At 38.4% G+C, this 15,760-nt stretch overlaps 1 protein-coding gene across 1 annotated transcript in view; it reads left to right on the forward strand.

Annotated features, from left to right (window-relative positions):
• Window positions 1–814: 814 nt before the first annotated feature.
• Window positions 815–15,760, forward strand: part of arfgef2 (ADP-ribosylation factor guanine nucleotide-exchange factor 2 (brefeldin A-inhibited)) — a 30,568-nt gene continuing 15,622 nt past the window's right edge. The window contains exons 1-18 of the mRNA XM_065286044.2: window positions 815–1,184; window positions 4,931–4,961; window positions 5,337–5,460; window positions 6,799–6,945; window positions 7,489–7,668; window positions 8,595–8,910; window positions 9,051–9,206; window positions 9,297–9,415; window positions 9,547–9,680; window positions 10,738–10,972; window positions 11,095–11,194; window positions 11,276–11,415; window positions 11,919–12,027; window positions 12,217–12,406; window positions 12,496–12,607; window positions 12,709–12,914; window positions 13,005–13,089; window positions 15,086–15,257. Coding sequence (XP_065142116.1) covers window positions 1,019–1,184; window positions 4,931–4,961; window positions 5,337–5,460; window positions 6,799–6,945; window positions 7,489–7,668; window positions 8,595–8,910; window positions 9,051–9,206; window positions 9,297–9,415; window positions 9,547–9,680; window positions 10,738–10,972; window positions 11,095–11,194; window positions 11,276–11,415; window positions 11,919–12,027; window positions 12,217–12,406; window positions 12,496–12,607; window positions 12,709–12,914; window positions 13,005–13,089; window positions 15,086–15,257 — 2,722 coding nt within the window. The 5' untranslated portion in view covers window positions 815–1,018. The remainder of the gene's footprint in view (window positions 1,185–4,930; window positions 4,962–5,336; window positions 5,461–6,798; window positions 6,946–7,488; window positions 7,669–8,594; window positions 8,911–9,050; window positions 9,207–9,296; window positions 9,416–9,546; window positions 9,681–10,737; window positions 10,973–11,094; window positions 11,195–11,275; window positions 11,416–11,918; window positions 12,028–12,216; window positions 12,407–12,495; window positions 12,608–12,708; window positions 12,915–13,004; window positions 13,090–15,085; window positions 15,258–15,760) is intronic.

Consider the following 15,760-nt stretch of genomic DNA (forward strand, 5'->3'; position numbering starts at 1 on the left):
AAATAATTTATTTAGAAACTAAAGTATATTGTTTGTTTAGACCAAAAAACCTTCAAAGATGAGTATCACTGGAGTCATGAGATTTTTATAAAACCAACTATTCAGATTACTGGAGTGAGTGACTATTCAAAGTACAGAATAAAAGTGCTGTTTATGATGGGTTGACTTTAATGCTGTTTCAGTGCTGCCATACAAACTCAACTAGAAATTTGCACGTTTTAACATTAGCTCTATGGTAAACTGAACTTGTTTAAAGTTATTTTTCTGTAATAACTGCTGTAAGTTCACGTTGTCAATGTCCATCCCGGACTTTGAACTCATGATGCCACCCCGTGGTTAAATAATGTAGCACCATTTTATGCCACATGAACAAAAAGCATAGCAAAAAAATGTACGGACCTGTAAGTATCTGTATATATATATATATATATATATATATATATATATATATATATATATATATATATATATATATATGATCTGTGGAAAGAGATTCAGAACATGCATACCAAAGTAAAAAGTACACTGAAATAATTTGTTTTCACAAGTCACATTTAATCTTGTGTTTTTATGAGAACTTACGTCACTTTGAAATCATTATTTGAGGCATCATTTGCTGACTGTCTGGATGATTCCAATGTCTGTGTTTTGAATATTAGTTTGTTAATATATATATATATATATACACACATACACATACACATACACATATACATATATTTTTTATATATTAAATAAATTTACATATGACCAAGGTAGACATTAACACAACAACACATTGAACGGGAGCTCTCAGTCTGATGTACACATCAGTGTAAGCGCCCGGGTGTCACGTGACGTGACGTTCGGCCAACATGGCGACGCAGTGCTGAGATAGCAGCAGCGTCCAACCAGTCCGAGTCTGATCTAGCAATACCGTTAGCCCGCTCCTGGCTGGCACCCTCACGCACCTGCCGAACCGCAGGGAACGGGCCAGCGATGACGGCCTGAGGGTCTCGTTTAACGCGTCGAACGAGAGATGAAAGAACAAGAACAGCTGGAAATCCATCGACGGCATACGCAGACAGAAACACTGAGCACCAAAAGCATGTTTCTGTCTCGGGCGCTGGAGAAAATCCTTGCGGATAAGGAGGTGAAGCGGAGCCAGCACAACCAGCTACGCAAGGCTTGTCAGGTGGCACTGGGTGAGCTCCCTTTATTTTAAATTACCATGACAACAGATCAGGCCTCGAGCACATCTTTAGACCGTAAGCTAGCTGCCGCTGCCCACTGACGTTGTCAATTAAGTCTGTGTAGCGAGCTAGCGTCATGCTAGCAGCCTTCAGTGTCAGATCAGACTCCGTTGTCTCATTTATCCTAACGTTTAACTTGTCATCCTGTCTGTGGACTGTAATAATACCACAGCGGGATGCAGAAGTCAGAATGACATTGTTTTGGTTGATCGGGAGCTGTTAGCATGTGTTAGCAAGCTGCTATCCGACAAGCTGTTCTTGCATTGTTGGTCAGCTTTAACATATTTGCCATTTGTGTGTCTTATTGATTAAAGGTCAATTACTAATCTACAGATCGTATCGAGCTGCATTATGTGTGGCACTTTTAATGCGACGATAAGTACGAGGCCTGTTCTGTACAAGTTATTTGAATAGCTTAATGTAGGATAGAGATATGTTTTTAAGTGTCATGTTGTGTCATATGTGCAGCCCGATAGCAGTTACTCGGAATACACGTTGTTGCTGAATAACTTCCGGTATATTCATCACTGTGGTCATGTATGATCCTGATATGCAGGTCAGACTCATTGAGCTCGTCCCGCCTGTACTTCGTTAATTATTTACTAAGTCGACGAGTATTGGTTGAGACAGGAGGATCAAGTTTCTTAGTGAGCTTTTCCAACAACTAACCTTTGTTCTGGAGTTTCTTACATGTCAGTCAAAAAGGAAGAGTGAATCATTTGAACAAAATGTTTAATGTCTTATCCTATTTACGGTGTAATCTTGAAAACCAATGATAAGTGTAGTGTTCAGGTATTTTAGGTGATGTAATGCTCCTTTAAGTTTGTTTAACTGTATAGGTGTTTCTATTCATACAGACACTCCCCTTATTACCTCATTTGAGTGAATGAGGTTGACTGCCATAGACATGTTTACACAGTCCAACAGACACCCGGATTCACTGCAAGCCAATGGCTTATATACACAGTTTCTCAAATCAACTGTGATGTTTCTCTCAAAAGTTTTTTTCTCCAAAGAGTCAGGTATAGGTTTATAACAGAATGGTTCACAAAACGTTGCAACATGTGCATCTTGTGAAATATAACATTGCTTAAGCTTTTCCTGTGGCTTTTGGCAAGGCTGGTGATGATGATCTGTTTAAATTCAAAAGATCTTGTCATTGCTTTTAGCAGAAATAAAAAAAAACGTTATTTATTTTTCATTCTGCCGGTTTCACAGACAGGGCTTAAAGCTAGTCCTAGACTAAGACACATGCTTGCATTGACAGATCTTAAAATATCCCAATCTTACCAGTACCGTCTTTTTTAAAGGCATGTTTATATAACATCTTAATCTAACAAAGGCCTAGTCTAGGCTTTAGCTAACCCTTGAAACCAGGCCTTTAAGATATTTGCTCACTCTTGTGAATAAACTTGTTTAACCCCATTTATTTAAAGCCATATTAAATTGGTGGTATCTCTAAATTGTTGTTTTCCATAAGGAATAGTGTATGAGTAAAGTTATTCACTAAACACCTTAACATCTGCTCTCACTATCCTTTGTAACAATGTTTGAGTTGGATTCACTCAGTGAGTTTGATGATCTGGTTCACAAAACAATTCAGAATGATTAGTTGTAATTGAATAAAATAGATTGACCAACTACAAAAAAATCAGAAATTATTAGAGATGCACTAATACTACATTTCTCGTTCGATATCGGTATCCGTGTATTGGGTGTGATGTCTGCCGATAACGGTTACAGATACTGATTATGGATGCATAGCGATTAATTGCGATTAATCTATAGCAGAATAAAAGTTTTTGTTTACATCATATATGTGTGTACTGTGTATAATAACCTAGATAAATGCACACAAATGCATGTATATATTTAAGAAATGTGTACATTTGCATATTTATGTATAATTTATATTATATATAAATATATATGTTTGTTTTCTTAAAATTATAAATGCATGTGTGCATATTTATATAGATAAATAATTATTATACACAGTTAACACACATATATGATGTAAACAAAAACTTATATTCTGTTATAGATTAATCACAATTAATCATTATGCATCCCTAATACTGATAGTTTGTTGGTTTTACCTTTGATTCTTTCTTCGAAATTATTGACACAAATTTGTAAGAAATGCAAATAAAACGTTATTGTTTTAATTTCAACAACTTGTTTTAAAGTAACTGGTCTTAGTTTTAAACAAACCTGTTACTGAAATGAACATTCTTAATTCATATAAACAAAATTAATATTAAAATATTATTTCTTACATGTTATGAATTAATAATAATTGGTTAATTACTATTACACTGAACATCAAGCTGGTGGTGTTCCTAACACTTCCTTTACAAAGAGCACAATTTGATGCGTTTCCTGCCAAATTTTAATTGACAGGAATAATCATCTTTTTATTTTCAAACTATTGGCCAATGTCTGATAGTGTGAAAAAGTGTTTTTGCTGCCTGATATAGATTATTGGCTGTCATATTGGTGCATCTCCATAATGTGTTTTACAGAATACCGAAAGTCAGGGGTTCGAAATAACAATTTAAACTTTATTTTAAGAGCAATTTATTTGATAGGGATTAAAGCTGTAAATATTTAAATAATTTTTATCCCTGCTAAGAAAGCAGGAAATACAAGGGCTTTACAATAATTCAGATGCAATTGTCATGCGCATCTCATCAGTAAAGCTGCGGTCACACTAGACTTTTAGTCTCATTGACTTCTATTCATACGCAAACGAAAGCATCAGACCAGAAACGCAAGCTCGTGCGACAATATTTCACAGGTTGCTGTGTAGCAAAGTTCAAGTCTGGTGAACTCTGACATGTGAATTCGTATTACTTGGAGCATTCAGCATTGTGACCATTACAAAACCGGTACAGGATGTATCGCCTGCGAAAATGAATGCGATATTGCTCGGCTTGTCAGTAAACTATGGCTTTGTGTAGTAAATGGCGCTCCATCTGAAAGCAGGTGATGGGGATTTTCTAGTAATCAAGAAACCGGCTTTAAGCTGCGGTCACACTAGATTTTAAGCAAGTATTTGTCGGACATTGCTGCAGGGAGTGGGCGGGGAGCAGCTTATGAATATGGTCTTTGGCTTTCATCATTTGTGCTTTTTAGTAGAGAGAAGGATTACGCAGTGACATACCGGTTTGGTACTGGTCACACCGCACCACGTGGTATGAATTCGCAGGACAGAACTCACCAGACCTACAAAATATCGTCACACAAGCTTGCGTTTCCGGTCTGACGCATTTACTTGCGTATGAATGGAAGTCACTGGGACTAAAAGTGTGGTGTGACCGCAGGTTTACTGATGAGATACACATGACAATCACATGATTTATCGTGCAGCCCTAAAATACACATTCATTAGGGCACATATACTTTCTGCTGTTCCTTTCATATATCCCACAGAACTTTACTTGACTTATTAAGCAGCAACTAAAAACCCAAAACTGAGACAACTTATGTTAAAACAAAAGACTTTTCACAAAAGTCATTCACAATTGTATCTAAGGATCTTTTTGATCCAGTGACTAAACAGAGAATACAGTGAATAAATAAACTCTTGCCCGTCAGGTTTATTTGCTTTGAAGGAGGGGTCTCATTTTAACCTTTCGTTGTGATGTAACAGTATTTTCATATGTTAATTTGTTTCTTGTTTTTGTTTGTTTTAGATGAAATCAAGCTTGAACTGGAAAAGCAGAAGTAAGTGTACAACCTACTGTACTGTAGCTCCCTGTCACCCCATCTTATTTACCAACATACACAATCCAGTCATCCAAGTGTTAACTCCTTTAATGTTCACTGAAGCATTAGTATAACATTAAGAGAACCTTTCTTAGCTTTTCTTAAAGGTTCATTGGAGCTCAATGTATTTTTATATTCTAGCATCCGTGTTATGTAATAATATCAGACACTGGCCACACTCTTCTGTTTGAAATCTATGCTGTTCGCTGAACATAAGGCCCTCTTTAATGCTAAATAACTTCTGATGGATTTAACTAACGTGACGTGTATGGTCTGTATGGTGTAGTTAATGTTTTTCTAATCTGAGTGTGCTGTGAATTCTGTGTGTTTCAGGGATGGCACCGTTGTTCCACCCAGAGCAAACTACATTGAAGCAGACAAGTACGTCCTGCCATTTGAGCTGGCGTGTCAGTCGAAGTCTCCGCGCATTGTCAGCACCTCTCTTGACTGCCTACAGGTACATGCGGTGTTCTCATTGTCCTGCTTTGGTACCCTTGGCAATCGCCATTACATCATTCTGTTAAAACCATGACATTTCAACCCTGTCATTTTTAAATTACAGACAATCTTCTTTGATTTGTTGTTTAGGGAGGGTGGTCATGGTAACCAAAAAGGTGGTCATGGTTATTTTAGGATACAGATTTTACACTGGACATTAGGTTGTGACTTGGCAGTGCCAGAACTTGTTCAACAAATGTTGTCAATTAAGCTTAACTTAAAGGGACATTCCACTTTTTTAAAAATATGCTCATTTTCCAGCTCCCCTAGAGTTAAACTTTTGATTTTTACAGTTTTGGTATCCATTCAGCTGATCTCCAGGTGTGGCAGTACCACTTTTAGCCTAGCTTAGCATAATCCATTGAATTTGATTAGAACATTAGCATCGTGCTCAAAAATAACAGAAAATTCAAAGTTGTGATTTTCTAGGCCGATATAGCTAGGACTATACTCTCATTCCTGCATAATAATTAAGGACTTTGCTGCTGTACCATGGCTGCAGCAGGCGCAAAAATATTACGCAGTGCCCGAAATAAGTCCCCTTGGTTACATTCAATAGCAGGGGATTATTTTGCGTAATTTCATTGCTCAATAGGAAAAATATCGAAACTCTTTGGTTATTTTTGAGCGTGATGCTAATGGTCTAATCAGATTCAATGGATTATGCTAAGCTATGCTAAAAGTGGTAACGCCAGACCCGGATATCAGCTGAATGGATTTCAAAACTGTAAAAATCAAATGTTTCACTCTAGGGGAGCTGGAAAATAAGCACATTTTCAAAACGGTGGATTGTCCCTTTAAATTAAACAACTAACCTAATTTTAAGAATGTTTAGTCGATAGAAAATTATTTGCATACCAGTGGCATCACTTAGCCCTTTTTTTTATTGGGCTTTAGCAAAGTTTACATGTGGTGGCACATAGATAAAGTTAAATCTCATTGGTCTTGTGACTATTTGTAGTGTGTGTGCTGAGGTTATTGACATACCGCCATATCTGAACTTACCTCACAGATCTGTATGTTGCTATGGATATTCATATTAATAGGTAAATAAGGTAAATTATTTACAAATCAACATATCGATTGGTAAATAAGCTCCAATATTATCATCTGAATGGCATGATGGTGAGTAAATTATAAAAATATTCTCAAATTTTGCTCAGCTATTTCTTTAATGTTATATAGTGATAGGTCCTTTCTAATTTATTTTAGTTTTAAAATTTACAGTTCACAACTTTCTGAATTTACATTTATGACAAAAACATCTCATCACTCACATTTCCTCTGTTCACTGCAGAAGCTCATTGCGTACGGCCACATCACAGGAAACGCCCCTGACAGTGGTGCTCCAGGAAAGCGCCTGATTGATCGGCTGCTGGAGACCATCTGTAACTGCTTTCAGGGTCCACAGACTGATGAGGGGGTCCAGCTACAGATCATAAAGGTGACACAACTCTTCATCATCACCAATTAACCTGAGAGCAGTGCGGATAATGGCCCATATAATACCAATGTACTGAGGGTTCTGCAAGTCTGATATTGGAAAAATATTGTATATAACAAGACTGGACACTGTTATTACTATAAATAGGGGACAAAGCAATGCTCAATGTGACCGCTCTGGCAATGGACGCAAACATGGTCACCTAGTGGTGCGACATTCAGAGTAAAAGTTTTTGATTCGAGTCTAACTGTAGATAAGCATGCTATGTGACAGCTCTCTTATGTGCAGAAAAAGAGGCAGTTTACATAAAGAGAGTAATAGTTTGCATAAGAGGGTGAGGCAGCATCTTGGGTAAATTGTTTTGTGTGACTACAAAGGTGTGTAAATAAGCTCACAAGATCTTGTGTGCATGTAATATTCTTTTTGTTTTATCTTTGTGACTCTGTCTGTCTATGAAATGAGATTTTGATCAGTTCAATGCGGTCTAAGATCTTTACACTGGATCTGAATAAATTGTAACGTTTATACCATGTTGCTCTATAGGCTCTTCTGACAGCAGTGACATCACCGCATATAGAGATCCACGAGGGGACGATTCTCCTCACCGTACGGACCTGCTACAACATCTACCTGGCCAGCCGAAACTTGATCAACCAGACAACTGCTAAGGCCACTCTTACACAGATGCTTAATGTCATCTTTACACGTATGGAGAACCAGGCGGTTAGTGTAAACTGCTTTTTAAAATACCTATTTCACATAAAAAGGTACTTTTTGGAGATAATGCTATCTTGGAGAGCAGATTCTTGATAAGGCTTGGCTTACGACAGCTTGGCTTAATCATACGTTGGGAAATGTATATATATATTTGAAAATATGCTAATTTTCCAGCTCCTCTAGAGTTAAAACTTTTAATTCTTGCTGTTTTGGAATCCATTCAGCTGATCACCGGGTCTGGCGGTATCACTTTTAGCATAGCTTAGCATAATCCATTGAATCTGATTAGACCATTAGCATTGCGCTCAAAAATAACCAAAGAGTTTCGATATTTTTCCTATTTAAAAACTTGACTCTTCTGTAGTTACATCGTGTACTAAGACTGACGGAAAATTAAAAGTTCCGATTTTCTAGGTAGATATGGCTAGAAATTATACTCTCATTCTGGCGTAATAATCAATGACTTTACTGCCGTACCATGGCTGCAGCGTGCGCAATGATATTACGCAGTGCCTGAAAATAGTCCCCTTGGTAGCTTTTAATAGAAGCGGACTATTTTTGGGGACTCCATGTTTAATACGCCAGAATGAGAGTATAGTTCCTAGCCATATCAGCCTAGAATCGCAAATTTTAATTTTCCACTTAGTACACAATATAACTACAGAAGGGTCAAGTTTTAAATAGGAAAAATATCGAAACTCTTTGGTTATTTTTGAGCGCGATGCTAAATATTCTAATCAGATTCAATGGATTATGCTAAAAATGGTACCACCAGAACCGGAGATCAGCTGAATGGATTCCAAAACAGTTAAAATCAAATGTTTCACTTTAGGGGAGTTGGAAAATGAGCATTTTTTCAAAAAAAGTTTTACTGTCCCTTTAACTAATACTTTGAACTAGCATCAGAAATAGACTTGCTGATTTTCTTACAGGCTCTGGAGGCTCAGGAAGCAGAGAAAGACAGACAACGTCTGCAGCTGTGCAATCCTTCACCGGTCTCCAGCAACCCTTCACCTGTGACCCAGAACCCTTCCCCGACTGCCGGCCGAAGGTCCGGTTCTCCCTGGCTCGGGCGAGAAACCTCAGAACAGAACGGTTCTCCATCTTTCCCCCTCAGCCCCGCTGGTGTCTCCTCAAGCCCCTCCACTCCTCAAGACTCATCGTCCATCAATGGCCAGACAGAGGAGTCGAAATCAGAAGAGGAGTTTGCCACAAATAAAGAGAGCGCAGAGGAACTTCAGCAGCCAGGTGTGAAGGGTTAAAATGACACATGAGGCTAGCTTTTAATACTTCACACAATATGTAGTATTTATTGGCATGATTTCTTTATTAGTGTGTAGTAGTGGCTGACGATCACTAGCTTAGCTCTTCATTTTATTAATCTAAAGACACAGACACTAAAGAGTCAGGCCAAACAGTTGCTGGGTCTTCAGCATCAAAGGAGGCAGACGAGGCACATCCACAGCCTGAAGCTGAAGCAGCCACTGAGGTTCTGGAGGAGGTCGAGCCAGACAGCGGTCTGGGAGATAGCTCTGTAGAAGGAGGTGGGTCAAACTGGAATCTGCATACTCCTACAAAATAATCGACCCTGTGTGCACCTGCTCCTAAAACCTTTTGCTTATTTTCTTCTATAGGCTTAGATCAACACTCCGATTCGGAAACCAAAGTGCCGCCCCCTGCTGTCATTGTAGACTCGCAACAGATGAACGGAACGGTAGACGATCGTGCCTCCGAGTCCTCGACAGACATACTGGTGGGGTTTGAATTTTTATGATAGAGTTGTTTTCTGAGCTTAAAGAGCTATTTGTGTTTTATATATATATATATAAAAACGCATTACATCACTGTGGTCTGATGGGTCTTTTCTTCTTTGTGTATGAGCAGGATGCAGAAACCCTCCAGGGCGGCCAGACAGCTACCCGTTTCTCTCACATCCTACAGAAAGACGCCTTTCTTGTGTTTCGTTCCCTTTGCAAGCTTTCCATGAAGCCTTTGGCCGATGGACCCCCAGATCCAAAGTAAGGACCAGGGGACAAAAATATATTTTACAGTGCTGTTATTCCAAGCCCTTTAAAGCGATAGTTCACCCAAAAATGAAAATAATGTCATTAATGACTCAATGCCTCATGTTGTTCCAAACTCGTAAGACCTCCGTTCATCTTCGGAACACAGTTTAATATGTTTTATATTTAACCCGAGAGCTTGTTGACCCTTTATTGAAAATCTATGTACGGTATACGGTCCATGTCCAGAAAGGTAATAAAAACATCATCAAAGTAGTCCATGTGACATCAGTGGATCAAATAGAATGTGTTGAAGCATCAAAAATACATTTTGGTCCAAAAATAACAAAAATTACGACTTTATTTAGCATTGTCTTCTCTTCCGCGTTTCTTGTGAAGTGCATACGGTAGACTAAAGTCACGTGACTCTGATGTGTTATCCTCAGACATGTTTGGCAAGTTTTTTTTCAAACTTACAGCATGCGTCTCCCTCAGACTGTAAACGAAGCCTGGGCACACAAAAAAAACAGCTGGGGCGCACCAGATAACACGTCAGCCACGTCGGAAGAGAAGACAAAGCTGAATAAAGTTGTAATTTTTTAATTTTTGGACCAAAATGTATTTTTGATGCTTCAAGACATTCTAACTGACCCACTGATGTCACATGGACTACTTTGATGATATTTTTATTACCTTTCTGGACATGAACGGTATACCGTACGTAGATTTTCAATATAAGGTCAACAAGCTCTCGGGCTAAATATAAAACATCTTAAACTGTGTTCTGAAGATGAACGGAGGTCTTACGAGTTTAGAACGACATGAGGGTGAGTCATTAATGACATTATTTTCATTTTTGGGTGAACTATCCCATTAAATGATGAGTACTGTATATGATGAGTAGTGTGTATTGTTGTCATTTATTAAAACATTAAGTGCAGTGTTGTTCAAAGGAAAGTTGGTTTTGTTGGATCAGTTTATTATCAGCAAATGGTGTTGCAAAGTTGACATAACTGTGACTTCATCTTGTGTCTATTTCTGTACTCCATCCTCTTCCCTTCCTCTCTCACAGGTCCCATGAGCTTCGTTCAAAGGTGGTTTCTCTGCAGCTTTTGCTGTCTGTTCTCCAGGGTGCCGGTCCTGTTTTTCGAACCCATGAGATGTTTGTGAACGCTATCAAGCAGTACCTGTGTGTGGCGCTCTCGAAAAACGGGGTCTCCTCTGTGCCTGAAGTGTTTGAACTTTCTCTCGCAATATTTTTGACCCTGCTCTCCCATTTTAAAGTGCACCTTAAGATGCAGATTGAGGTAAAATTCATTCATAGTTATTTACTATTTTTATTTGACAAGCCATTTTAACAGACAAACAAAGTCTTGCTAACACTATTTTGCATTTTTTTTTTAATCATTTCTATTCTGAATCTTCTCAGGTGTTCTTCAGGGAGATCTTTCTGACCATCCTGGAGACGTCATCCAGCTCCTTTGAACACAAGTGGATGGTCATCCAGACGCTGACTCGTATCTGTGCAGGTCTGGGACAATCTGCTTTGATGTGCTTACCACTTCAATCAATTTGAAATCCAGTATTAAGTCTCTTCCTTTCTCTCACAGATGCTCAGTGTGTAGTGGACATTTATGTGAACTATGATTGCGATCTCAACGCCGCCAACATTTTTGAGCGTCTGGTTAATGATCTGTCTAAAATCGCCCAGGGACGGAGTGGACAGGAGCTCGGAATGACTCCGTTACAGGTATCATACAGCTCACGATACAATAATGCAAGGAACATAATGACATTATGGTACATGTTACCAGTTTAAAGGTGCAGTGTGTACATTTTAGCGGCATCTAGTGGTGAGGGTGCAAATTGCAACCAATGGCTCAGTCCACTGATCACCCCTCGCTTTTGAAACACATAGAGAAGCTACGGTAACCACCACTGGAAAAACATGTTATCGACGGAGACAACTTAGTAAAAATGTTTGCCCGTTAAGGGCTTCTGTAGAAACATGGCGACACAAAATGGCGATTTCAATGTAAGGGGACCCTCAGTTATTCTAAGGTAATAAAAAAATAACGGTTCATTATAAAAAAGTCCTGTATATAATAAAGTTTTGTATATTTTTTGCATTCTGTCAAGAGATACTTAAAAAAATTACACACTGCACCTTTAACATCATTGTTCATTGCATTTCCTGTTTGCATTTTGTGTTTTGTAATTACCGATTGATTAAGTGTTGGTGAATAATTTCAGGAGTTGAGCTTGAGAAAAAAGGGACTGGAGTGTCTGGTGTCCATTCTGAAGTGCATGGTGGAATGGAGCAAAGATCTGTATGTTAACCCCAATCTGCAGGCCAACCTTGGTAAGAGGACTGATGCGGAGGATTCATAGGAAGGAAGTGCATCACAATGAGCAGCTGTTTGATTTGTTTTCAGTGTGCTTTTCAGATATGATCTTTAACAGTAGATTTTCATTTAGATTAACGTTAATTTCTTCTCTTCAAGGGTTAGGTTATTTTATAAAGCTGTGTTTGTTTGAATGTGCTGTGTAGGTCAGGAACGTCCAGCAGAGGGTGACAGTGCGGATGTGAAGCTCGCCGAGCATCCATCCTCTCGCAGAGATAGCGTGAGCTCTCTGGACTCCACTGTATCTTCTGGTGTTCAGCAGACTCATCCAGATCACCCGGAACAGTATGAGGTCATCAAACACCAGAAAGAGATTATCGAGCATGGTATTGATCTGTGAGTCATCTTTTTTTATTGACGTTTCATTAAATTTTTTTGTTTTTTGCATCTATATTTTTCTGAAAACTTTGTGCTTTTTACGAAAGGTTTAACAAGAAACCAAAAAGAGGACTGCAATACCTGCAAGAGCAAGGCATGTTGGGGACATCACAGGAGGATATAGCCCAGTTCCTACACCAGGAGGAACGACTGGACACAGTAAGTTCATAGTGAACGTACAGTAGTAGAAGTTTTGTGTTATGTTGACAACTACTGAGGCTTTGGTGTTGAGTCTTGTCTCTGCTGTACCATGTGATCAGACTCAGGTTGGAGAGTTTCTGGGGGAGAATGTGAAGTTTAATAAGGAGGTGATGTACTGTTATGTGGACCAGCTGGACTTTTGCGGCACAGACTTTGTGTCAGCGCTCCGTGTCTTCCTGGAAGGATTTAGGCTTCCAGGTGAAGCCCAGAAAATCGACAGGCTCATGGAGAAGTTTGCCGCTCGCTACTTAGAATGCAATCAGGGGTGAGCAATGCAGTCTTATTATTATAAGATTTTTAAAGCTTTATGGGGTTTCATTATATGCTAACCTTAAACTGGTTTGTTGCTTTATAGGCAGACTCTGTTCGCCAGCGCAGATACAGCTTATGTTCTGGCATACTCAATCATCATGTTAACCACAGACCTGCACAGTCCACAGGTAAATGTGCTCTCTTTTTAACCTCTATATTAAAGGGAGTGTTTACCCAAAAATGAAAATTCTGTCATCATTTACTCACCCTCATGTTGTTACAAACCTTTATACATTATTTATATATGATATTTTTAACGAAGCAGGAAACAGAGGCACCATTGACTTCCATAGAAAAAAAGCTACTATGAAAGTCAATAGTGCTTTTTTAATTTTAATTTTTGTCTTGTTTTCAGTACAAATATTTAATAATTTTCTTGATGTGCAAAATGACCTAAGAAAATAAGTCTAGTTTTTAGACAAAAACATAAAATTTAAGTGAATTTGTGCTTAAAACAAGCAAAAATAACTGCCAATAGGATAGGAAAAATGTTCTTGGTTTTTTTTTCTTGAAAGACGTGTTTGGGGGCAGGGTGGATTAATTCTGAAAGCCAATGTTGACATTTGAAATTACCTAAACCAACATGCCCCTACCCCAATAGAATCTGGACCTTCTTTTGATAGACCCACCCCACACAAACACGACACAATCTGCTGACTCTGTAGCTGTCTTTAAGAATCGGCTAAAACCCCTCTCTTCCGCCATTACCTCACTTTCTAATATAAGACTTACTATCTTTTAATTTTTTTCCTTCTTCTCTTGATCTCTATCTATACATTCTTAAAAAACAACTAACCCATGGCTATGTATACTGTGTTAGACTTGATGAGACTATTTCCAGTGCACTTACGTATTTCTGTTGTGTTGCTATAATTGCTTCTATTGTTTACCTCATTTGTAAGTCACTTTGGACAAAAGCGTCTGCTAAATGACTATATGTAAAATACGCAACCCAGGCAACAATGTCAGTTAGTAGACACGCCCCTTACTGCTGATTGGCTACAAGTGTGTTTTGGTAGTTGGCCCAACTCTCTTTTCCAAAGTGTTTTTCAAAAATCAAGCACCCCGCCTTTAAGAAAGTTCAAGACTTTTTGCTTACCCCATTTATAGTTTTTTTTTCTTGTTTTAAGCACAAATTAACTCAAATTTAATGTTATTGTCTAAATACTTATTTTTTTTAGGTCATTTTGCTCAAGAAAATACATCTTGATTTAAGAATTTTTTGATATTTATCCTAAAACAAGACAAAAACACTAACTTTGTCATTTTTTTGCAGTGTTCCTGCTTCATTACAAATATCTTCCTTTGTGTTCAGCAAAACAAAGACATTTATTCAAGTTTGTAACATGAGGGTAAATAAATGATGACAGAATTTTCATTTATGGATAAACAATCCCTTTAATTGTGTATTCCAAGGCACTGTTATGCAACGTACACACCAAACGCTGGGCATTGCTTTACACGCTCTAGATTACTCGCGGGATTTTACTTGGTGTCATGCGAATTTTTCGCTTGAGTTGAATATTTTAAACTTGGGCGAAGACGCGTTTGAGGCGAATAGCACAGTTTTCGCAGCAAACGCGCCGCCCATATTGCGTCATTCGCATCGCCCCACGCGAGGACACGTGTGATCGCGTCTTTGCATTGACTTTGTATGTTATCTACTCGTGCAAATTGTTGAACTCACATCTGGTGTGAACCCACAGTAACTGTTGCTCTTACTTGGGTTTAGAGGTTTGTTTAAACAAACCTTATGCATAAAAAATTTAAATATGTGCCTCCTAGGGTGGATTGCTTTGTTTTTCCTCACTTTTGTATATCGCTTTACAATTTACATTTGTGCATGAAGTTCTTTAATCCAAAGCGATTTACAGTGCAATCGATATAGAATTTTCCAAGTGTGCATTCCCTGGGAATCGAACCCACAAACTTTGCAGTGCGGACTATTGTAGAGACTTGGGTGGGTTTGAGCACTGTTTTGATTTGGGCCACCACATAACCACCTATGACAGCAATGCTCTAACAACCATCATTCGGCTTTAGAATCTGGACCGAAAAACGCTTGAAACCACCCAAGCACTTCTTCAGTGATGTAAAGGTCACATTGGTTTCTTCTTTCTTCAGGTGAAGAACAAGATGACAAAAGAACAGTACATTAAAATGAATCGCGGCATTAATGACAGTAAGGACCTGCCTGAAGAATATCTGTCATCTATCTACGACGAGATCGCAGGGAAGAAGATCGCCATGAAAGAGAGTAAAGAATACTCCATCACCCCCAAGTCCAGCAAACAGAGTAAGAGCATCTTCATGAAGCGTATCTGATAAGTTGTGTTTATAGATGTGGCATCCAGTGGAAGTATATTAGGTTGTGTGGTTATGTAAAAGCTTGTTTGCTATCTACTTGATCTTTAAAGCGATACTTCAGCCAAATATCAATATTACCCCATTTTTGCGCACCCTCAAGCAATCCGAGGTAGACATGTCCATCATCTTTCAGGTAAACACATTTAAAGTTATTTTAGTAAATGTCCTTGCTTTTCCAAGCTTACAATGGTAGAAAACACAGATCAGGGAACAGCTTCTGACTTTAAACAGCAAAAAAGTGCATTCATCCTTCACTGAGGATTACTTTGGTGAAGGATGGATGTACCTTTTTAGGCTTCAAAGTCAAAAGTTGTTCCTCGTTTCCGATGTAAGTTTGGAAAAGCATGGACATTTAGTAAAATAACTCCAAATATCTTCATCTGAAAGTTGATGGACATATTTATTTCAGATTGCTTGAGGATGAGTATCACC

The sequence above is a fragment of the Paramisgurnus dabryanus genome, chromosome 21, assembly GCF_030506205.2.
Source record: "Paramisgurnus dabryanus chromosome 21, PD_genome_1.1, whole genome shotgun sequence".
NCBI lineage: Eukaryota > Metazoa > Chordata > Actinopteri > Cypriniformes > Cobitidae > Paramisgurnus > Paramisgurnus dabryanus.